The following is a 24,405-nucleotide window of genomic DNA, read 5'->3' as shown; positions in this document are numbered from 1 at the left end:
ATATTGATAATAGACACGAATATAGTAAAAACCACGGTATACAGTTATAAATATTATTTCGGTTACTTTGGTCTGGTATCATTAAATGTGATAGCGCATGCGTTTGAACTTACTCGGTACTCCTACCCTCCACTCATTCATAAGGGATAACCGCTCGAACCTCGAACTTTCATCCTTTTCCGTAATTCCATCAACCCCTGAAGGCCTGAACCCTTCCTATTCATTCAATTCGTGTTATACATGTGCGCAGGTTCAATGATAATGAATGAAAGTTCTCAATGTAAGTATGACGTTTTTTTTCATGAACGGAATTCGTGATTGGCGCGATGCACTCTCAATTCGTTCCCTTGATAAAGAATCTTGTTACTCTTTCTGAGTGACAATTGTCCATTATATCGGCCATGAGCGATGTTAAGTTACCAACGATGATCACCATAAAGTCTAAGGTTAAACCAGATGTGGATAAGGTAGCTGTCAATGGTTCCAATGATAAACGACTAGAATCCAGTTCAAAGTTGGAAAACGATATAGCTCCTGTGGATCATTATACAAAGAATGGCTCCTTCAACAGAGATGATTATCGTAACAAGACTACAGGATCATATTACAGAAGCAACAGAGTTTTAATGAAGAACAGATCGTATAGTGGTGACCAAGGATTTACTTCACGTAAATATTGTGATGACATTCCTAAAAGACGAGATGAATCATTTGACTCCAGATCCATGTATTATTCCAGTTATCGTAATGGTAAGAAATTAAAGTCTGTCAAAAATTATTTTAATCCATTGACTTTGTCCATGTTGAAATTAATTGACAATTTATAGATTATTACTATATGGACAACTACAATTCAAATCATATTGGATTATTATTAAATTGTTTTGTTAATGTGATAAGATGAACAATTATCACTTCATAGTATACCTTTTGAATTTAACTTTTTGTAATACTTATATTGAAAATAATTCTGGGTATACCATATGATATATTTATATTTACATAGCTATCAAAAATAGTCTATATGTATTCATTACAATACTGACAGTTAAATAAATTAACTTGTTGATCAGTGGTCACATTCCTAGATAAAATAGTAATATTATTTTTATGTTTTGTTTAAATAAAATATAATAAGCTCTCTAAATTGCTTTCAATTTAAATCCATCCACCTATGTAGGCTCAACTTAAATATTAGTTCAAATAAACTAGGTTTATACAGACTAGATAGTTTTATTACTAAGTATAACATTTTTATTAATTTTGTACTATCATATATAGGTATTTTATTTATTTTTGTCACTTTATTGTGATATATTATTTGAATATATTATTAACACGTATTCACATATTACTTTATCTATTCTCCTTATACTTTAACATTTAAATATTTTAGAAATTTGATTAACCATCACTATTTTATCTGTCATCATCAAAAAAAACCTCGAGCTTCAAAGCAACTTAAGAAGATGACAGACTATTTTGCTTAGTATATATGTTTGTATTATTTTTGTATACAACTATGTACACATCACATGTAAAATATATACGTTTATGGCAAATTTTCTGTTAATTATCATAGTCTTTGACAGTGATGGTTAATCAAGTTTTTCCTGTACAAATATAGTTATAGTCTCACAGAAATATCTAGGTAGATATTATAAAACAACTTTTAAAATATTTGATAATTAGTTCCTAACTTGCCTATGTTTTTTATATTTTTGATAAATTATTGAGTTATTGTTTGTAATTCAAATATTTATTTTTATTAATTTGTTATTATGAATTCTGATTTAAAATACTCATAACCCCGATCATAACTAACATATTTCCAGTGGTGTATTTAGACCAAATCCCCTCATGTTGGAGGTTAGATTCTTTTATCATGACATACAATTAAAAATTAAAAAAACTGAGACTTTTTTTAAACTAAACTTATGTTTGAAATGTTTTTTCTTAAGTACAATATAATGTTATTGTTTTAAAAAACATTTATGAGTAATAAACAATTATCATCATTATTTTATATATTTATAATAAATACAATTCAGCATGTTTGGTTTTATAAAATAGCATACAATATACATTCTTAAAAAGTTAAAGTATACACTTAAAAATAACTTAAAATTCAGTTGCATAAATTTATTCATTTATTTTGTTTCTATTGGTGTTCAAATTATTTTGAGTAGCTGTACCTAAATTGATTTTTATTTTCTTGTTATTTATTATTGACATTTTATCTTTCAAAGTTTGATAAAAATTAATTACCTGATATTGATTATGTATATTACTCAATTTTAGATTCTTTTAGTAATAATGGACCATCCGAGGATTCAAAAATTTCAAAAATTATTAGGAAAATATTAAATGAGGAAGATACTAGAACACTTTTAACATTATGCAATCAACTTCAAGTATTTATAATAAGCTAGATAGATTAATTATACATAATAACTAATTTATAATTATTATTATTCATTGAATTGTTGGTTTTTTTATAGGAAGTATTTGTTCTACCTGAGAATAAAAAATATATTAGACGCTCTATTGATAACATAGTTGAACACCTTTATGTATGTTTTCATTCAACTACAATTTCATATAATGGCAAGTGCACTGTTGCTAAATGTTTGGGAAAATTTGGACATGCTTTACAATATGATTGTAAAAGGTATAACAAATATAGTTTGTTTTGAAAATATCAAAATATGGTTCACTAACTTAATTATATTCTTTAAGGTTTATTGATTTGATGTTTATTAAGTATAATTCAGAACGTAGTAAAGAAGTTAAAACTTTGATAATGCTGGCTTTCTATGAGGTGAGTTTTAAAAATATTATTTAATAATGTATCTGATTATTATCTAATTGAAATGTATGTTTGAAGTTATCAATGGTTGATCAAAAACGGTCTTATTTGGAAAGTTTGGCATCGGTATGTATTTTATTTGTGTGTTTGATTTTGATTAGTATTTAGATATTATCAACAAATTTAGGCATCCACTTATTGGTTATTAACAGGGCTTGGAATTGTATGCTCTAAAAAACAATAAAATATCTGTATATGTTACACTTAAAAAAAAGTGCAAATAATATGCAAGATTTGTTTTATAACACGTAATAATATGTTACTAAACTAGAAAAGTTTTTTTTTGAAACTTTAATACTTAAAATATTTTTTGAATTCAAAATATTTACAATATTACAAATTTGTTCAGAGTATTTACAATGATAAAGTACGACATGTATTCAGGTACTTCAACTGGTTATAATTGGTTCTTAATGTGTAATTTTTGAAAATTTTAAATGTGATGGTGCTTTTTTTTACATATTTATTTTACATTACCTAAAATTTTACCAGCAATACCAAATTGTATTCGTACTTCCTCCAGGTCATGGTCTCATGGTAAAAATACATACAGTGTACTCTCAATTATTTGTGAGTGGACTATCCGCGTTGCGGATTATCTACCGTCTTTCGCAGAATCACCTACATATCTATATGTATATAAAAAAAAAAACATACATATATTTATATTATAAATCATTATCAGTTTAATTTGGCGATAATTTGTGATAGCCGATTACTCGATAACAACATTAAATACAATATGCTTGATTATCCACGGAATCCGTTGATCCGTGGATGTCCAGCCACCCTATTCCGCTGATAATCAAGAGTAGGTACACCATATTTTCTTATTGAAAAAAAAACCATACCTCTCATATTAAATTCACAATTAATACTCGGTATAGTAGTGACAATTTGCTTGTTGTTGATTTATATTAAATTATAAATAAAGATGTTCAGGTAGAAAATTTGTTTGAACCGGGTACCGAGTACTGGTTGAGTAAAATTTTTAATACAAAATGGGTACTATACTACAGCAAGGCACTATCAACTACCAATTCCTGATTGAGAAATTATTAATAATATTAATTAAATCTTTAAACACTCACTATTGGGTAGTTCTGCAATCATAATAAATTAATAACAAAAATAAAACTAATAAAAGGTGAATCTGAGCATAAACGTAGCCAAACACTAATGTGAAAATACAATAAACTGGCTATTGTAAATTGGTTATTTCAATATTTATCAAAATAAATTATAATTTATTACCCTAGAATTTTAGATTTTCCAGTTATATTAATCATAGGTATGCATAGGGCTGTTCAATTGTTTCGATTAATCGATTATAGTTCGATTAATTGTAATTCGAACACAACAATTTTTTTTTAGAGTAATACCAATATTTAAAATTGTTTTTCTCAAAAACTGATTTGCTTAAAAATTCCAGTGTTTATTAAATTTTTATCTGTTTTTCTCAGCGCTTTTGAAAATTACCAAGAATTTTACCTCCCATAAATACTCTTTCCGACCAGAAAAGCTACTAAAGTTGAACATCGAAGCATTACTTTGACAACTTAATGTGTACACAGACACAAAAACAAGACACATGTCATTGTAAAATCAATACATTCGATGCTCCGCTCAGAAATTAATAAAAAAAAATTAACTTAACCATCTTAGCCTATAAACTTGGCAGGAATCATGATACAGCAATTCACCTACTTCAGTCTATTATATTTATCGATTAATCAATAAGTCCTTAACTGTTCTAACAATCGAGCGCTCTTGCTCTTCTATAGAAGAAAATTTTCGATTAATCGATTTTGTAGATTCTTTTGTACCCTAGACAATCAATTATAAATTATGACAATCGAACAGAACTAGGTATGCATATTATATTTATGTATAGATTATCAGCGTTTTCCAGTTACCGGATATGAGTTAAAAATTTAGTATTTACCATGTAAGGACTGGGTAAAAATGTAGGTATTACGTCGGGTACTCAGAACATCTCTAATTATAAAAATTACATACATAAATAATTCATTTAAAAAAAAATTAATTAATATGCTTGAAATCTTTAAGTATGTAAAATCATATGAATTAAGTAAAATATGCGAAAAATAAGCAACATGTATTTTTGTACTTTATTTGTATGTATCATGAAACAAATTTATATCAAATCAGATTTTGAATGTACAGCTTTCTAAGAAATATGTAAATACATGAAATTCCAAGCCCTGGTTTTTAATATATTAAAATATTACTTTAATACCAGTAACATATTTTAACATTATTTTACGCTTATCAAATAAATTATACTTATATATCTAAATTTGTATAAATATTTTTTTGAATATTTCTCCTGAAAAATGTATGGTCTTAGGTAGGTTCACCTTTGATTTTAAAGTTATTAAAATCTGCCTATATAGTAGGTGTACTTTGTTATTGAGGGGCCAACTGTAATGGATGTTTTAAATTTAAATTTAATGATAAATTATTGCATACACTAAATAAAGTTTCTGAGTCAATATTTCAGGGAATATTTTATTGTACATTTATATTGTCATTAGTAATATGGTAGGTTGAAATAGTTTATTCTAAAAACAAATTTCATATATTATTTTATATAAAGTATGATATAAAATATTGAACTTGCTTTATTACCTATGGAACAGTAGTTTGTATTTTTTATTTTCTCATCTACTAAATAATTCACATCATGTTATTTTGATTATTGCTTAGTTATTTAAGTTAAGTAAACAACTGTTAATATATTTTTATCTTGATATTTACATTCTATATATATATTATGCTATATTTTAAAAAGCAGTCTGGCATTTATTCTAAAACATTAAAATAAAGTTACCAGTAAGGTGTTTTTTAGTTAAAAGAATTCAACCTAATGTAATACTTAATTTAGAATTAGCGAGTAATGACTAATGACCTCTTAATTTCATATTATAAATTACCTAGTTACAAAATGAGTGATTCCTGTTTTTTGTCCAAAAATATTATTTTTATATTACTGTAATTTGACAATAAAAACTACTCAAGAACATACATTTTTTAAATTCATCATTTCTATTTTTATATAAGTGATTGTTGTGTTATCCGTTTTCCCTAAAATAATTTCCATTTTTGTTATTTTTATTATAATTAATAAGTAGGTTCATTAATTAAGCCAACCTTTTATTTGATTTTATGTAACTTACCTCATCTAAGTATTTTGCTTTTCAACTAACTTGCATACGTTTTTTTTTCGTTTTTGAGCTTATACTGGAGAACATGTACTTGACTTTAGAATCAATTGATTCACCTGAATTAATTACAGTCACTGCTGATGTTGCTATAAACTTTTCCCATGTGTACTGCCGAGCTTTCGAACCTTACTTTAAGGTTAGTATTTGTGTACATATTACTAAGAATAAGTATATTTAATTACAATAAATGTATTCATTTATTATTATTATTTGTATGGTTAATGTTCACAGGACACAGTGGATATATTAGTTGGTTGGCACATTGATACTTCTCAGTCTACAGAAACAAATCAACGTATATCACAATGTATTTTTCGTTTATCTACGTATTGGACTGCTGACATGAGCTTCACTCTTGGCTTACTTGAACAATTATTAGAAGATATGTCTTCAATATCTGACGGTTTTGAGGATAATAATAAAACAAAAGAACTAAGTGAAGATTTAGATAAAATTTTAGCTTTTATAAGGTACTTTTTTCCATTTATTAAAACATGCATACAATTATTAATGTATTTATCTGTATTTTTACATTTGTTTATGTTTAGAGTATTTAGTATTGTGGCTGAAAGTGTTGGAAAACATTTAAGTCCTAAAAGTTCATCTGTTGTGTCCTGGCCATTTTTAAGTAATGCACTAATGACTATAATAAAGACTCTGCTTAAATGTGTAGATGTAACTGTTGATGAAAATATTATTGAAGCCGGTAAAATAGCTAATATTTATTGTTATTCTTAAATGTATTAATTTCTAAATACTTTATAGCTAATAACTGTATTTGGTTGATTCTGGATATTCTTCAATCACAAATGCCTTCAATTAATGACTTGATGATTAAAGTCATTGAAAAAGAAATGTTACATATTGATGAGTTCAAGTTAACTGTTATTGTTTCAATATTCAGAGTGATTTCAAAGGTTTGTCATTATTAATTGTTACAATTTGTCAAATACCAATAAAAAAAATATTTATTTTAAATGAATTAGGTTATAAGAGAAGGAAGCACAAATTTATCTAAAGAATTTGTTGAGATGTTATTATGTAGTAATTCACATTTACGTCAAATGAGATTTTTGCCATCTGTGAAATTACATGATTCAAATATAGCACTTTACCAAAGTTTATTAAGTATGAAAAATGTTTCTCTGGTGCTTATAGTTTACAGGTATTTTATTTTATAATAAGTATAATATTGTTTTTTTTTTTATAAATCTATTGCCAAATAATATAATATAAATCTTAAAAATAACAATATAATTTTTTGTAGGTATATCACGGGAGATTTGGAAAAAGCTTGTCAAACATTAGACCCTAATCTGCCATCATTTTGTGTTGATAATCCATTTAAAGACATTGAATATACACTTGAAGAAGCATCGGTTGTTGTTCATATAATTTTAAAATGTCTGACAGTTATAGGTAGAATTTATTTATTAAAATATATTATGATTTAAAATCAATCTAATTTTTGTATTAAGTAATAAAGTTTTAAATATTTTTTTCAAAATAGCCAACGACAGCAATTCTATTATTGGTATGTGGGCATTGCAACCAAGTATTTTCGAACTATTATCAACAAAGTTAGATCCAACTATTATAAAAATGAATGACCCTCTGCTTTTTTCATTAATGTTCTTGTTATATTCTCATTGTAAAAGGTAAGAACATATTTTAAACTTAAATTAATAAAGTTATGTATTTAATTTTTAAAAATTGAATTGATCAAACAAATTAATTTTATTATTTTATAGTTAGGTTATAATTTTGTTTATGTATTTATTTAATTCTACTTCTTATTCTTATAGACACAACAATTTTGTTGCGAGCAGTCGATTAGTGACAGCTGGAAGAACAAGTGAAAAATCTCAACAAAATGTAGAAATTAATTCTCATAAGAGTGGAAACCTTGTAAAAATTTTAAATATCTTTGAAAAATATTTGAAAATGGTAATTATTTATTATGTTGTGTAGTAATAAACCAAGTATTAATACATATTCCACTTTAACTTCATAAATTAAATTATAATTTTTAGAATGTAAATGTGGATTGTAAGCTTTTGGTTTTGAAATGGATATATGAACTACTGATGCATGCTGATAGTGCTAGTTACTTGAACATAATTTTACTTTCTCCAGAAATGATTAATATTGTGCGTTCTCTAATATATGTAGCATTAAAACGTAATGAAATTTCATTATTTGAGGGCATAGCACAGATATTAAATATTGTTCTTGGAAACCCTGCATTCTGTCAATCAAAGGTAATTTCAAATTATATATTCAAATAAGTTTATATTTATATAATTGTATTGTTTTGATTGCAGCCACTTATAATTGTTGAAATTTTAGACTTAAGTCTTTCATGTATCAATCTTACTGAACATGAAATAAGCAAACAATTCTATGCCTTAATTCATAAAATATCTCTAATAACTGTTTTACAAAATGTATCAAACTGTTCAATGGTAAGTATTACACTAAGAAATTATTTAAAAAAACTTATTTAACTTGTGTCTTATATATTGCAAAATGAATCAAATTATGTAGATTATGTTTAATTGAACATAGTTGTGAATAAATTGGTATTTACCTTAAGGAAAGTAATTATCTTACTTATCTGTACTTAATATTTTTGCAAAAATAGAAAAACAAAAGCAAATTTAATAAGAAAATCAACCAAATGATGAGTTCCCATATGAGAAGAAAAGCTGTTGTTACATTAAAAACTGAATATTTCAAAAATTATATGTGTGAAATGATTGAACCTAATAACAACAATAAGTAATATATAATTATTTTTTTTAATTGGCATTTTAAATTGAAAATTTCTTTGTTGGTATTTTTCTAGTGATTCTACCAGCCATTGGTTATTAGATGTAGTAAACAGTTGTTCTTTTGACATTGATAGTGGTGAGACTGAACTTTTATCTCATGCTCAACACTGTCGTATTTTATTATATTTTTGGATCAACTGGGAGGCAGCTAATTTTTGTGTTGTAAATCGTCTTCGTACACCATTTGGAAAGCCTAATTCTACTTTTAGAGCCATTGAAGGTATTATTAATAGTATTTCATTATATAATGTATTTTGTGTATTTAAATTTATTTACTAATAATACAAATATATTTTTAATATTTTAGGTGGAATAAAAATGTGGGCGCGAGATTCAATTTCAACATTAAATGATGAGACAAAAGTTAAACACACAGAAGGCAAACTAAATAATTTAAGATATACTAGAAATTTAGTGGCATTCATAGAATGTTTAGAGAAATCTGTCTGCAATGCTATTGATGGTACCGCAACTGCTCTACCAACTGCACAAAAAGTAAGTATTTAAAGATAATGTATTAAATCAATATCTTTCTTTTTGCTTTAAGATATTTACACAATCTGCAGTTTTTAGCACAATAATTGATAATAAAATGTAATTACAAATTTACGTCAACACTTAAATTATTGAATATTTGAACAAGTTTTAAAATCTTGATGTTTCATAATTATTTATATTTTATATAAAACTAAATAGTGATCGGTAAATAAGATATATCAATATATTACATACATTTTTTTTATGTATTTTATAGCCGGTTAGACATTTTTTTCATACAAATCGTAATACTTGCTATGAATGGAATTCAACAATACGTAGTGCAATGCTTGCTGTATCCTTAAATTCTGGTCTTAGCTCTTCAGCTATTCGCCACGGTCAATATTTAGTTCAACATTTAACTAAACAGAGCGAATTTCCAGTTAAAGAGTTTATTTTAGCTATAATTCAATTAGCTTGGGCTTATTGTAAACTCAAAGAATCAGATTGCATCCGTGGGCTTTATGTGTGGTCTAAAGAAGTTGCTCATATGAAACTTCCATTTTTGAATATACTTGCTGATCAAGCTAGTGGAAAGTAAGTTGGAAATTAATTTTCTAGTTAAGTAATTAATTTAATTAAATGTTTATCATTTTAAAGATTTGAAGAAGCAGCTGAATCATACATGCATATGCTCACTTCAAACTCAGATCAAATAATAGTATACCTTAAAGGCGGAGGAGGTTCAATTAGTAATATTGAAGGTCCTTCAGAAGTCTTACAAAAATTCATCATTGAACAAGTATATAATATATTTATTTTTAAATTAAGTTTATATATTTTCAAAACGAGGAAATAAATAAAACCAAAATATGCTACTTGTACACTCTACTGAACTTTTAAAATATTGAGTTTTAACACTTGTTGTTTTCAGTTAAAAGAATGTTATATGTCAATTTGTGACTGGAAACCATTAATGGATTGGTCACAAAACGAAGAAAATCTTATACCATCAATTGCAAAAGATAAATATTTTTGGCAAAATGTAAGGATTTAATGCTTATTATAAAATAATGCTTATAATAAATAACATTGTATTATCTCTTATTTAGAGATATGTCTCTGCTAATGATTTGCAAATTGTTAATGATGCCGAAGAAGGAAATTACAGTTGTATTGATGATTTAGTTAATTGGTCTATTAATGAAAACCCCAAAATAGTAAAAACAAACTGGAATTGCTATGATCTTATAAACCAAATCAAAAGTCGGCTGATGTATGTGGTATTGAAAATGAATATTTCTAAAGGAAAATTAGACAAGTATGTGACATAAATATATTTTTATGTTAATATTTTATTGGTAAAACATTTTGGATATTTTATTTTAGTGAAAATAAATTAATTGTCGAAGATTGTCGTGAAGTAGTGCAAAATCTTCTACAAGAAAGTTTAACAGACAGTCTTTTGGAGTACACACAAGAAGTATCTGTCTTGTCTTATGCAATAAACTCTCTATTGGAAAACAGCCCTATACTATTTAATTTAGTATGTTATTAATTAGAATAAAATGCATTTTTACTAGTTATTTTATACACTTTTTCATTTTACAGGTTAATGATATAAGTAATAAATCAATAAGATCTAATTTACTATGTCAGTCATTGTTATGGAGTAAACTTCTTGAAAATCAATTGTCAGATTATGAACACAATATTCAACAAATAAATAAACCAAAGCCTGACACATCAATATTATATTTAAAGGTAAACATTCAAATTAATATTAAATTAAAATTGATCATAATAAACCTTAAAATATTTTATCAATTAATTTGCAGTTGGCGCATGTAGCCCGTAAAGAAGGCAATGTAAATCTTGCTACACGAGGAATGCTTCAATACTTAAGATCAAATAAAGCATATGATTTTATAAATCTACCTTCAATGGGGAACAAATCTGAATCTATTTCATGTATGCTACAACAAATTGGTGAACTTCTTGTGGACGATACAAATGCATCACTATGGCCAGATAATCATGCATTAGTTGTGAGGCAGTTCTCTAAACTTGTCCATCAGTAATACAAATAAATTTAATGCTTAAAAATAAAAATGTACTGTATCATTATTTTTGTTTTTAGTTGTGTATCACAAGAACTGGGAATAGAAATGTGCATGAAATCAGCGTTTAAGTTATTGGAACAAGCACAATTCAAGAATGACAATAATCTTAAAGAAGAGAGTTCTCGAATGTTAATTACATTAGGAAAATGGTTAAATTGCGGAAATAATATTCCTGACAAGACACTTATTAAATCATCTATTGACAAATCTAATATTTTATTGAATTTTTCAAATGAAAATTTATCAAAAACTAGCCAGTTAATTCGTGAAGTCATAAGTATATATTTATTTATATTTAAATTTAAATAATGTTTCTTAATAATTTCTGTAATGGTATTCATTTTGCAGAATCTGATTATACGCCATCAAGTGATGTGGATGAACAAAATTTGATGATTGGTCAACTTTTAAGAATTTCAGTATCATATTGTCCGTCAATGGCTAAAGCATGGAATGAATTAGCAGGCTGGTGTTATAAATTAGGTCGTAGAGTTGTGGATGAAGCGTATAAACGAAACACATATCTGTTAAATGATTCAGAAATGGCCACTGTAGATGCTTATATTCCTTTCAATGCTACGAGAGAAGACCGAGACAAAATATATAGCATTCTTAATGTAGTTACATCTTCACCACAAGATGATGACGATATTGGTGTATGATATATTTTATAATATGTACTTCTATGGTTAAAAACTTTTTTTAGATTTAATATTTTTGGTTTAAAATAAAATTGGTTTTACAATTTTGAATAACTTATGTTTATTTACACTATTTATATTAATGAATAGATACACATATTTATTAAGTCTTAAGTTATTCTAAAACAATTTTTTAATTTAATGTTTCTTTAACTTCTTTAAAATGTTTTGACCTTTTTGATGTAATCTTTTACTTATTTAATAAATTGTAATGTCTTTATTTTCAGAGTGAACATATTTATACTACTGAAACACTAGAATATCAATTACAGAATGTTCTACACTTTGAAGATATAGAGCTTTCTGGATTGATTGATTGGTGGAGAAAATCTCATTCAAGGATTTATGGATATTATCAATTATCTGCTCAAGCTTATTTCAAATACTTACAGTTATGTGACAATCATCAGGTAAATAAATATAACATTTATAAACTAATATACCATACCCTTTGCATATATGCAACTACAATTTTAACTTAAAGTTTTTGACTTATTTAAAAAAAAAAATGTTTTTGAAACAATTAGTATATAATTAATTATTTTGTATAAAAAAATCATCTTATATATATACTTACTATCTAAATTAAGACGCAGTGGTGGTTTTGAGGGTAAGGCAAGTGAGGTGGCGCCTCACCTAAAATGTTGAAGTAAATGATACTCAAAAAGTTTTCTTCTTAGCTCCCCAATAGAACATATTTCAATAATAATTTTTAACTTATTTATGATTTAATTTAAGGAAAAATTTGTCTTTACGAAGTTTAATAATATGAATTATGAATTTTCATTTATTATATTGTGTATCATATTATATATCATACCTAACATTACCAAAATTATAGCAATATACTTATGAGAAATGCACAAAATAATTATTATGTAAACAAATGCTAGTATTTTAGCCGGCAGATATGTTCCGATGGATAAATATGCACCATCTAACTTTGCCTCAAAGTTTCTGCTTGTGTACATAAATTACACACACAAATGTATATACAAGAATGCCCGAGACTGTTAAATAAGTAGAATTGCGCATGCGCAATGATCATTTATAGGCTGGATTTCCACCGCCTATGACGTGTATGTACTGGTGTCTGGTATTTTGGTCAGCCCGCAGCTCGACGTCATAACACATAATCAGTTGTTATTCTTACTGCCAGGAGTCGGTACACCACCCCTAATTAAACTGTTGTAATATTAATTTATATGTCTGTCTTTTTCGAATTGTTACTTGTATATTATAAAGTATAATATACACATTTATAATTATTTTTATGTTTTTAAATTCCATTTATTGTAAAGTTTAATTTTTGGTATGATATATAAGTGGCCTCACCAAAAAAATACTACCAAAACCACCACTAGCTCGCCATGAAATTAATTTAGTTTGTTTCAAGATACGTGGTTTATTTATAAAATATCATGTTATTTTTATTTAATTTATGACATTTGTTGGCTTTATATTGAGGAAATTATAGTTTAAATGTATTCAATGATTTGTAATTCTTATTAACTATTATAATATTATTATTTAGGAGGAGTCTATTGCAGCAACATTGAGATTATTGCGTCTTACTGTTAAACATGCTCTTGAACTTCAAGGTTCATTAGAAGAAGGTCTAAGCAATACTCCAACACAACCATGGCGTTCCATAATACCTCAATTATTTTCAAGGCTTTCTCACCCCGAACCTTATGTTAGACGTACAGTGTCTGAATTACTTTGTCGTTTAGCCATTGATGTGCCCCATTTGATTACATTCCCTGCAGTTGTTGGGTCCGATACTGGTCTCAGTACTATAAATGAAATACCTTCTTCAAGTTTGTTGAAATCTAGTAAAGAGGTTGGAGATGAAACAAATTCAGTACATGAAGAATTTGATAGCAATGAAGAAGATGACGAGGACTTAAAAATTGGACAAGATGAACAGGCTATGGTGTTGGAAGACTGTTTTCATTCAATGGTCAATACACTATCAAAACAGGTATTTAAAATAATTAATTCATACTTTACAACAAACTATATTAATAGTGAATTACTAATATACATAAATGTATCAATATTTTTAAAACTGTGTACAAGAAATAGTTTATTTAATACCTTAAATAATAAATATTTAATTGTATATTTAGGCCGGTGAAATGATTTCTGAAGTACGAGTTTTAGTGTCTGAATTGAGGAGAATTACATTATTGTGGGATGAATTATGGTTAGGAACATTAGTTCAACGTCAAACTGATATAAGTAGGCGTATTAGTCAACTAGAAGCAGAACTGAACAAAACTGAAAATCATCCACATCTTACAGATATAGAAAAAGAACATATTTCTGTTGAAAAATATACCATGTTACTTAAACCAGTAATACATTTAATTTTATAATTTTCATAATTTTTAACAGTTTTATTAAACAATACTAAATTTTATAGATTCTTTTTATATTTGAACAACTACATGCAATTACTTCTGTTAAAGCTGAAACGCCTCATGAAGAATGGTTTCAAGATAAATTCGGTAATATATTACACAATTATATGTAATAATAAAAATTATTAATTTGAGAATAAATTTATATTTTTAGGGTCATATATTACTCACATGTTGGATAAATTACGGAGACCAACAGATTCGGTTAACATAAATGTACAAGAAGTATGGAAGTCTATAAAAAATTTGCAAAGTAATCTTCAGTCTCGCATAAGCAAAAGAGGGTCTTATTCTTTGAAAATGGAAACGATTAGCCCTGTCCTTGCCAATCTTAAAGATACAAAAATTGCTATGCCAGGCGTTGAACGAGTTGTTACAGTTGCTTCCATTCATAATAATGTGGCAATTTTACCTACATTTACTAAACCAAAGAAATTAATATTCTATGGATCTGATGGCAAAGTTTATACATACTTGTTTAAAGGTTTAGAAGATCTACACTTAGATGAACGAATAATGCAACTTTTATGTATTACTAATACATTGCTTAGTGGTTCTTCTGATCATTATAGAGCTCACCATTATCCAGTCATACCACTGGGACCAAGATCTGGTTTAATATCTTGGGTAGATGGTGTTGTACCTATATTTATGTTGTATAAGAGATGGCAACAAAGGCAGGTTTCTAACAATGATGGTAATAAATAATAATCTTAATAAAAATCTTGGAGTTGAATTTACTATTTTATATGTTTATTTTATCATAGGTGTGAATATGCGTCCATCAGAATTATTTAACTCCAAATTAACACCATTGTTGAAAGAAAAAGGAATTGTCAATATGGAAAATAGAAAAGAATGGCCATTAAGTATCCTAAAGGATGTGTTAGTAACTTTAATGAATGAAACACCAAAAAATTTGCTTTCAAAGTATGTATAACTGTTATAAATATAAAATATAACTTATAGGAAATATAAGCTTTATTATATATATAATTGTTTTGATAAACGGGGAACAGAGTCGCCAAGCAGACTAAGGCGTCAGTTGCAACATGCACTGTCGTCGGTTTGAAGCTTGGCACTTTTCTCCGGGCAGACATCTGTTTGGAGAGGCCACCAGCGACCGGGCATGGTAGAAACCTACAAGTGCCAATTAAAATTCTGCCAAAATACCAATACCTATGTGTTAATAAACCTACCGTACTCAACCCTACCACTTTCACAATAATGCCCTACTAATTGAATGTAATCTTAACAAAACTAGAAAACTAGTATGATTTTAAAATTTTGGATTAATAATTTGGTAGCGATTGCAAGTGATATGTTTATAATAAATAATACAACAGTTTTGAGATTAGTAACCTAATTATGTTAGAACTTGTTTTCCCAATCTAAGTATTTGTGTTTATTTAAATATGTACGTATAATCTATTTATTTTTTTCTTTTAGTGAACTATGGACACAAAGTGTTGATTCTGGTTCTTGGTGGCAATCTACATCATTATATGCAACATCGTTGGCTGTTATGTCTGTAATTGGATACATTATAGGCTTGGGTGATAGACATTTAGATAATGTACTTGTTAATTTACAAACTGGAGAGGTTTGTGTATTTTTTATTTTTTCTTAATTTAAGTTTAAGTTTAACCATGATAGATCTTTTCTTTAAGTATCTTAATTTAAAAATAATAATAATAATAATATTATATTTTGATCATGTTTACTTGTTTGCACAAGCTTACTAAATAAGTTACTTTTAAAAAAAATGCCAAATTTTAACCCTACATTGAATCAGATTATTAACACACACATGATTTATATAAAATTATTTCAACTATCAACATAATTGCTACTCACATACAAATCTAATTTTACTTTATTTATTCATGCATAAGGTTTCATTATTTTTTAATTTATAAAAATTATGTGATATGTGTTGTAAATAACTTAAAAGATACCCAAAAAATAAAAATAATTCCTAGTAAATAACCTTGATTAAATGTATAATGTGATTATCAATAAATGTATTATGTATCATTTTTGTACATACATACTATGAATATAATATTTTTTTGATTTTTCAATACTTTACTTTCTACATTTTAATGAAATTAAAACAGCCATGCGTGTCTTAAATAACTATTTCTTTATCGTATTATAAATTTTTAATTAAATTATTATGGTATTTACAGGTAGTACACATCGATTATAATGTATGTTTTGAGAAAGGTAAAACATTACGTGTGCCAGAAAAAGTACCTTTTAGGTTAACACCAAACTTAAAAGAAGCTCTTGGAGTTACAGGAATTGAGGTAATCTACTCACAAATTATTAATCAATTTTTTAATTAACAAAAAACAAACATTTTTTGATCAGGGTAAATTCCGTTTAACGTGTGAACAAGTGATGAAAGTATTGAGAAAAAACAAAGAAACTTTACTAACATTGTTAGAAGCATTTGTTTATGATCCTCTTATTGACTGGACCCCCGGCAATGAAACTGGATACACAGGTGCTGTATATGGTGGAGGTCGATCAATTGTAATGGAAAATCGATTAAACAGACGACAGTTAGAAAAAGAAATTACATTGGCTATGCTTAATGTGCGCATTACAGAAGCCAAATTTGATTGGTTAAATAATAGGTAATTATAAAACAAATATTATTATAAAAATGTGTTCTTTTGTATATCATGTTTTACTCCTAGGTTACAGTAATGCATATGTTAATTATTGTGTACAATGAAAATGATTCTGAGTATAGACGTTTTCTCTGCCTATAATGTCTACAAAATATTTTCTAAATTTCAAATTAAAATGCTCTTGAAAAAAAGTTGTGAGGAACCTTGTACTACAAATGTAATCAGTGATTACTAATCACTTTTACTAGCAAACAAAAATTGTATCAAACTTCAGTTTACTTTAAAAAAACTAAGATTCTAAATTTTCTATAAATAATTAAAAAACAGTCAAATAGATTTTAAATTTTAGTATGTCTACTGTTATATATTTTTTCATTGCAACAAAACAAAATGTTAAAAACTAGTTATGAGCAAATAGTCCCATTTATTCGTCATTTTTTTTATTGATTATTTTGAAAAGTTTTACAAATACAAACTAGGTCCAACCATCTATCAAAAACTTCACTGAAAGTTGAAGATAAGATCATTTTTGTTCTATAAAATGTGCCATAATACAAAAATAAAATTTTAAAAATACCATTGTATGATCAACACACATTCAAAGGTTAGAATCTAAAAAGAAAAAAATTAACTAAAACTAAATTATTTTAGAGATAATATGTTGAAATCAATGACTAATATTATGGAAAGCTTAAATACATTTTTGACGGAAAGAGAAAAATTGCAAAAGATGGAAGAAGGTTTAGCCGAAAGTCATCAGCTTATGGCATTGGTTAAAGAAGCTGAAGCATCACCAGCTGGTCAGCATCCACTGTATAAATTGCCAGAACGATACTTCGCATTACAACAAACCCAGAATATGATGATTGGCGCTACAATGTCACTAAGACAAAAAGTTGAAGACTGTGATTCACGGTTGTCACAGTATGAGATGGCCGTGCATTTTCTTGGAAGTAGACAAATTCGTATATTAATTGATCAAGAAGAATCGAGGTCAGTTCAATTATTTAACAACCTCTTATTTGATTATTTGAAAGAGTTTTTACAAAACGCTGGCCAACCTATTTTAATCGAACAAGTAATATTTCATATTAACATAAACTAATAATTTTTTTTTATGTACATGATTTGTAATTAAATTTTTTTTCAGTGTATACAGTCAAATGATGATTTAACACTTTTATGTCATCAAAGAAGCAAATTGCTCACATTGTGTTTAAGGTTGCTTTATGATGTACAATGTTTATTGAATCTGTTTCCTAAATCGCATGTTCGTAATCATCGACTAACATACTATAGACAATGGTTACAATTGTTAATGGATTGTCCAACCACATCAATGTGTGATCAAATTAAAGAAGAACATAAAATGCTATATTTAGGTGTTCCTAATGCTGAACCCCCGACACCGCAGGCAGTTGCTTATAACATGCAATTACAGCAAGCTGCTCTAGAAGCAAGTCGCAGAACTGCTAAAATTGTAGAACAGATTAGAATTATTGACACTGAAAATGAAATAACTTGTTCATTGTTAAATAATGAAAATTCTATCATTAAAATAAATGAAAACTCAAATGAAGGCCTAGAATTTGTAATTGCTACTGGTTTATGCGCAATAAATAAAAAATTCTTAATGATGGAGACTTCTACATCAAGTAAGTTTATAAAAAAAAAATGTATAACAAATAAATAACAATAATTTGAATATTTAGATGCAGGGACACAGCTATTAGATATGACTTCAAAAGATGGAGAATGGGTGTTGGTTGACATGTATATGACTACTACTATTGCAGTTAAAATGGTCTCTTCAGTATTAACTGATAATGATAATGTTGAATTTGATACTGATTTAGCCTTTGCCTTCAACTGTTTACGCGCAATACAAAACCTTTATTCTAGCCTACAGGTATAATTATGATATGATATATTATACTACATTACTAACATATTTATGACAAATGTAATGTTCATAATTATACAATATTTTAATACATTCAAATCTGTTTCTCATTATTTTAATAAGAATTTTGATTACATTTCTAACTGATTAAAACTTTTAAGTACTCCATTCTCCTGAAAAATTCAATTACACTTGCTGAATACTTTAACTAGTTAGTCTATTACATAGAATTACAATTACTTAAAGCCTATTGATTTTATAATTATAGAAAATGAACTACAATTTTTTGGATATCATAATGCCAGAAACCATTAAGAAGTTATGTGTGGAAGAACCAAGTACAATAACTATTATCACTGAGTTAAATAATATAATAAATAATTGTTCATTGAACTTCAATGATCTGATAGAGCAACTCAATGTTCATCTTAGGCATGTGATCATGGGAATGAAGGTAATTTACGTTTTTTTGTTCTTCTGAAATGTTATTAAGTGTATGTCTGCCAATTGTTTATTTTCTTTCTTTAGCCCAGGCGTAACATAAACCAAATACATTCACACAAAATCATTTTATTTATGTTTTTTGAGTAATTTAAAAGTAAAATAATTAACAGTTTTTGGACAACATACCTATTTATTTCTATTATTGTTCTCATTTAGTCGCTATTCATATTTTTTTAACGTCAATAGTTAGTATAAATATATATAAGATACCTCCGGTGGTACTGCAGTTCAAATTATAACACGGACAAGCCTATACATATGAATTGGCTTTAACTTTTCTATCATTTTTTTTTTCAATAAAATATTTTTTTTATGAAAAAACTATAAATATGGAGGATTCAATTTAAATATAAAATTCTTTGTTTAATTTCAGTCTCCAAATGAAGATTGCCGAACAGTTGTACAACAAATACGAACTAAATTCACTGAATTGATAAAAAAACCAGAAAATGTAGCATTATCCCAAGGAGAAATGCTTTTAATTGGATTTAATGGTCTTTTTGAAGATGTATCTTTAGCTAATGAAAATGTCATTAAAATGACATCTAAGCTTAAAGTTTCTACAGCTTGGAAAACTGTTGATCAAATTAGAGAAGCAAAATCATTACTTGTAGGTGTACCAGTTGATACTTTAGATAAAATATTTATAATTTACTTTAATAAATTCACAGGGAGCTGTTATGGATGAAGGCCCTTGCAGCATATTAGATGATATAATGTTTTTAAAGTCTCTTCTTACTATGAAAGAGGTTTTCAACATGTGTGCTGAAGTAGCAATTAACTTTGGAGGTAGAAATACACAATGTCTTAGTGGTTCTCGCTATAATGAAGATATAATATCCAAGCCCGTGAGATGTTTTGTTGCTGATTATTTAACTAAACGATTATTAGGACTCTTTTCACACACAGTTGCTGTTAATATTTGCTTTTTATTGCAACATACTGGTTTCAATATCAACGGTAAGATAATTTGTTCTGTTAAAACTTAGGTTAGGTTATACACTTTTTTTGAATTGCGGAAAAATTACCAGGTAAAAATTCTCAATATAAATACCAGTTAAGACACCAATCAATTCTAATATTATGTACTTACAGCCTAAATAATATACGATAATAATTTAAGTGTAGAAAAACATTATTAAAGGCTTTAAAATATTAATTTAGCTTTTTACCGTTAGATAATGTACAAGAGCCTATGGAATATTCAGAACTAAATATTAATAAATAATAATAAAATATATTATAGGCTTATACAAAAATGAAAACTATTAAAATATAATTTTAAAAAAATTTCAAATTAAGTAAAATGAAATAATGGAAAATCAATTACAACGCTTACTAATGTTATATGGAACTTAATATAATTATATTTTGAACTACACTCACAAGTTAAAATGCAAACACAGACTTTTATAATGGATATACGTATATATTTATTTTTAATTGAACTTACGCCCGGCAACTAAGGCCATTAGCTGTTGTAGAGGTTATAAACTGTGTTAAGGGTAAGGTTGGTACGGTAGATTGTTTTTTACAATTGTTACGGTTGTTACGGTAGGTAGCAAACACGTGTTTGTGTGGCAAGGTTTTTAACTACTATGAACTCGGGTGGTCACCCATCCGGGAGCTAGTAGTTGTGGCCATTATTTACTCCCAGTCGCATTACGCGATTGGCAGCAGCCAACGCGCCATGCCAAGCCACGATATATATTGTCTAGGCTTACAATATCTATTATAAATTTGCTATGATCATGAATATTATAATCTATTATATGTTTGAAAAAAATTGGAACAAGTTTAGTATCTCAAATATTGCACCTAGTACCCATTATATAGTAATAATACTATTACACTTATTTAATATTGTATTATGAAAATGATTTATTATCAATTTGAAAAGTATGAAGGATATAACTTTTTATGCTTCATATATTTCATTTTTTGTTCTATAGCTGAATTAGAAAAACGAGATATTGGAGCAGATAGTAAAGTTCCATTAGAGGAACTCTGCAAAAAGTGTATGGAAGAAGGAATTAAAGTTGGTAAATTCAGTCGTGGGCAATCGATAGATTTATCATCTTCTTTGACAAAATTAGAAGAAGTTTGGAGAAAAATTGAACGTCACACTCATTTGACAATCAGAGCTCATCAATCAGACATTGGTGCTCAGAGATTGGCCATTCAATATGCGGCCCATTGTTGGCTTCATGCTATCCCAGCTGCTGGACATTTGGATAACTTGCTCATTCCTGGTGAGTACATAGATAATTTAAACGTTGAATTAATTTTAAAAAAATTTCATTGATTTTTAAGATCGGGGTACCATTTTGATGGAATTGAACAATATATTATCGCCATTGGCAGTAATGCAATCTCAAATTATTGAACACATGGAACATAGAAGTTCGTTAACATCAAGTGTTGATCAACGTTTAAAATGGGCTTCAGGGGCAAACCCGACTGTTGTAGAGGTATAATATTCTAAGAACATGGTTCCATAGTTTAATAATATAAGAATAAAGCATTCCATAAATTATTTATTATAATATTATGTGATTCATCTTATACTGTAAAATGTTAACATTTTAGATGGCTAATAATTTTGGAAACAGAATGAAACATGAAAAATTAATGATAGACACAAACCAAAACTTATGCAGTTCTATATTGACAGTTGTCAGTTCTCTGTTGCAAACAGAATCATTATTCACCCGTACTTCAGAAGCGATTTCTGCTGACATTTCATTTTTACAGGTATTTATATCATACAATGATGATTTTTTTTACACTTTAAAATACTATCAAGTTGTAGTGACTAGTTATTCTAATAATCATACATTATATTATATTTAAAATGCCAATGTGTGTGTAAAATAAATACTTAATATATATATTATTTTTAATAGTTGGTCGAAGATTATCAGAAAGCATGTTACATGGCTACAAATATTGGTATATCAATAACGCCAGAAGAAGAAACCCTTATTAAAGTAGTCCCTATACCTCAGGGACCTATTGAGTGGACTTGGTTAAACAACACAGTTCACATTATTTCTGGTAAATCATATTTTCATTATTTAATTTCTGATAATGTTATCATTGTGATTTCTCAATAAAATATTATTTGTCAGTTCAATGTGTATTGTATTTGTGTACTTAATATTTATTTTGTGTTTAGACAATGTTCAAAAATTAATGGCTGCACAAGAACCACTCAGATCAGAAATTGCTTGTATTCAAATATTGATCAAAGAACAATTGAATGTTCTTAAATCCACTTTGACATCACATAATAAAATAATATCTGACGTCCGGTTATTATTAAAGTCATTGACAAAAGTATGTTTAAATATTTAATGAACAGTATTATATATTTTACTGTTAATTATATAAATTATATACAATTTTGAGAAATGGTAATTTGTCTCAATTATTGCTATCTACTATAAAAAATGTATTTTAATACGAAATTATTTAAATAACATTAAATAATAGTAATAATATACAATTGATTAAATGGTTTATTTTTCAGATTGATAATGTAGGTACAGCTAGTATAAACTACTTAACAAAATATTGTTTTTACTTAGACCATTTAATGTCTTTAATTGAACAATTATCAGCAATTAATGAACCAACTATTCAACAAGTGAATGTTTTACTCGAATCAATACAATCACTTCACAAAAAAACACGTAAATAAATGCCATGGTCTAGATAAAACAAATTTTAAAATAATTTTTATGTTATTTAGCACAAATTTATGATGATTTATTAACAATCTTGGGTGAAAAGGGATTACTTATAAAACAGCATAAACGTCCACCCTTGGTACGTCAGGATAGCATTTGTTTGTCACCAAGAAAAGGGTTACCAAGAGATCCTCATACAGGAAAAGGTATTACAATTTTAAGCAATGTAATTGGTTTAATAATTGATAAATTATACTTAAACAATGTTTTTCTAGCGGTTCAAAAATGTAATGCATACGCTGTAAGTGTTTGGCGACGTGTAAGAATGAAACTTGAAGGCAGAGACCCAGATCCCGGTAGAAGATCAACTGTTACTGAACAGGTAATAAAAATTGAATAATCTGAGCAATAGTATTTGAAAACTTATTTTTTTTTTTAATTTCAAATTCTATTAAAACTTTATACATTGTGTCTATAAGGGGGATGGCAAACCCTATTGTTTTTCATCAAAACAACTTTTGCAACACATGTGACATGATGTCTTAATCAAATTGTTAAACAATAGTATTGGTTTTTAATATATCTATCAAGAAAAAGTATTAAAAAATGTGGTTTGAATTAGTTCAATTAGTTCTTAATCATCAAAACTTTGATATTTATATTTAAAATATTATTCAATGATTAAATAAATTATTGTACATTTGTTTTCATTTATTAGGTTAATTGGGTGATAAATGAAGCCACGAATCCAGACAATTTGGCACTGCTGTATGAAGGCTGGACACCGTGGGTGTGAATAACCAACGTTAAAGGCACTTGATGGTGTCTTTTGGGATTGAAATATTAAATACTTTTACTACGACAAATTGAATCATTGACCGCGCAAAACCTAAATGAGTTTTATGAACAAAACTACACAGTGGGGTTAGCAGTGTGTTTGTCATTTATAAATTACCAATAAAATATATAAAAAAAAAAAAAAAAAA

The 24,405-nt window shown here is 27.2% G+C and overlaps 1 protein-coding gene across 1 annotated transcript; it reads left to right on the top strand.

Moving 5' to 3' along the window:
* Nucleotides 1-118: 118 nt before the first annotated feature.
* Nucleotides 119-24,405, top strand: LOC111038173 (serine/threonine-protein kinase SMG1). The gene is made up of 51 exons (XM_022321153.1): nucleotides 119-750; nucleotides 2,302-2,414; nucleotides 2,502-2,671; nucleotides 2,740-2,821; nucleotides 2,888-2,935; nucleotides 6,128-6,253; nucleotides 6,349-6,587; nucleotides 6,666-6,823; nucleotides 6,883-7,034; nucleotides 7,104-7,282; nucleotides 7,385-7,536; nucleotides 7,628-7,775; nucleotides 7,923-8,064; nucleotides 8,151-8,378; nucleotides 8,442-8,582; nucleotides 8,762-8,898; nucleotides 8,966-9,171; nucleotides 9,259-9,446; nucleotides 9,706-10,025; nucleotides 10,089-10,230; nucleotides 10,363-10,473; nucleotides 10,541-10,749; nucleotides 10,818-10,974; nucleotides 11,040-11,192; nucleotides 11,267-11,505; nucleotides 11,569-11,828; nucleotides 11,900-12,207; nucleotides 12,480-12,662; nucleotides 13,787-14,236; nucleotides 14,385-14,612; nucleotides 14,681-14,765; nucleotides 14,833-15,375; nucleotides 15,446-15,608; nucleotides 16,128-16,281; nucleotides 16,871-16,990; nucleotides 17,055-17,323; nucleotides 17,972-18,398; nucleotides 18,471-18,975; nucleotides 19,033-19,229; nucleotides 19,492-19,677; nucleotides 20,101-20,337; nucleotides 20,399-20,687; nucleotides 21,680-21,979; nucleotides 22,041-22,198; nucleotides 22,317-22,481; nucleotides 22,634-22,784; nucleotides 22,906-23,066; nucleotides 23,260-23,422; nucleotides 23,482-23,625; nucleotides 23,695-23,801; nucleotides 24,138-24,405. The coding sequence occupies exons 1-51, from the start codon at nucleotides 402-404 to the stop codon at nucleotides 24,213-24,215; spliced, it is 10,320 nt and encodes a 3,439-aa protein (XP_022176845.1). The 5' UTR covers nucleotides 119-401; the 3' UTR covers nucleotides 24,216-24,405.

The sequence above is a fragment of the Myzus persicae genome, unplaced genomic scaffold (genome assembly GCF_001856785.1).
Source record: "Myzus persicae strain clone G006 unplaced genomic scaffold, MPER_G0061.0, whole genome shotgun sequence".
In the NCBI taxonomy this organism is placed as follows: Eukaryota; Metazoa; Arthropoda; class Insecta; order Hemiptera; family Aphididae; genus Myzus; species Myzus persicae.
This window is presented reverse-complemented; position numbering and strand designations above follow the sequence as displayed.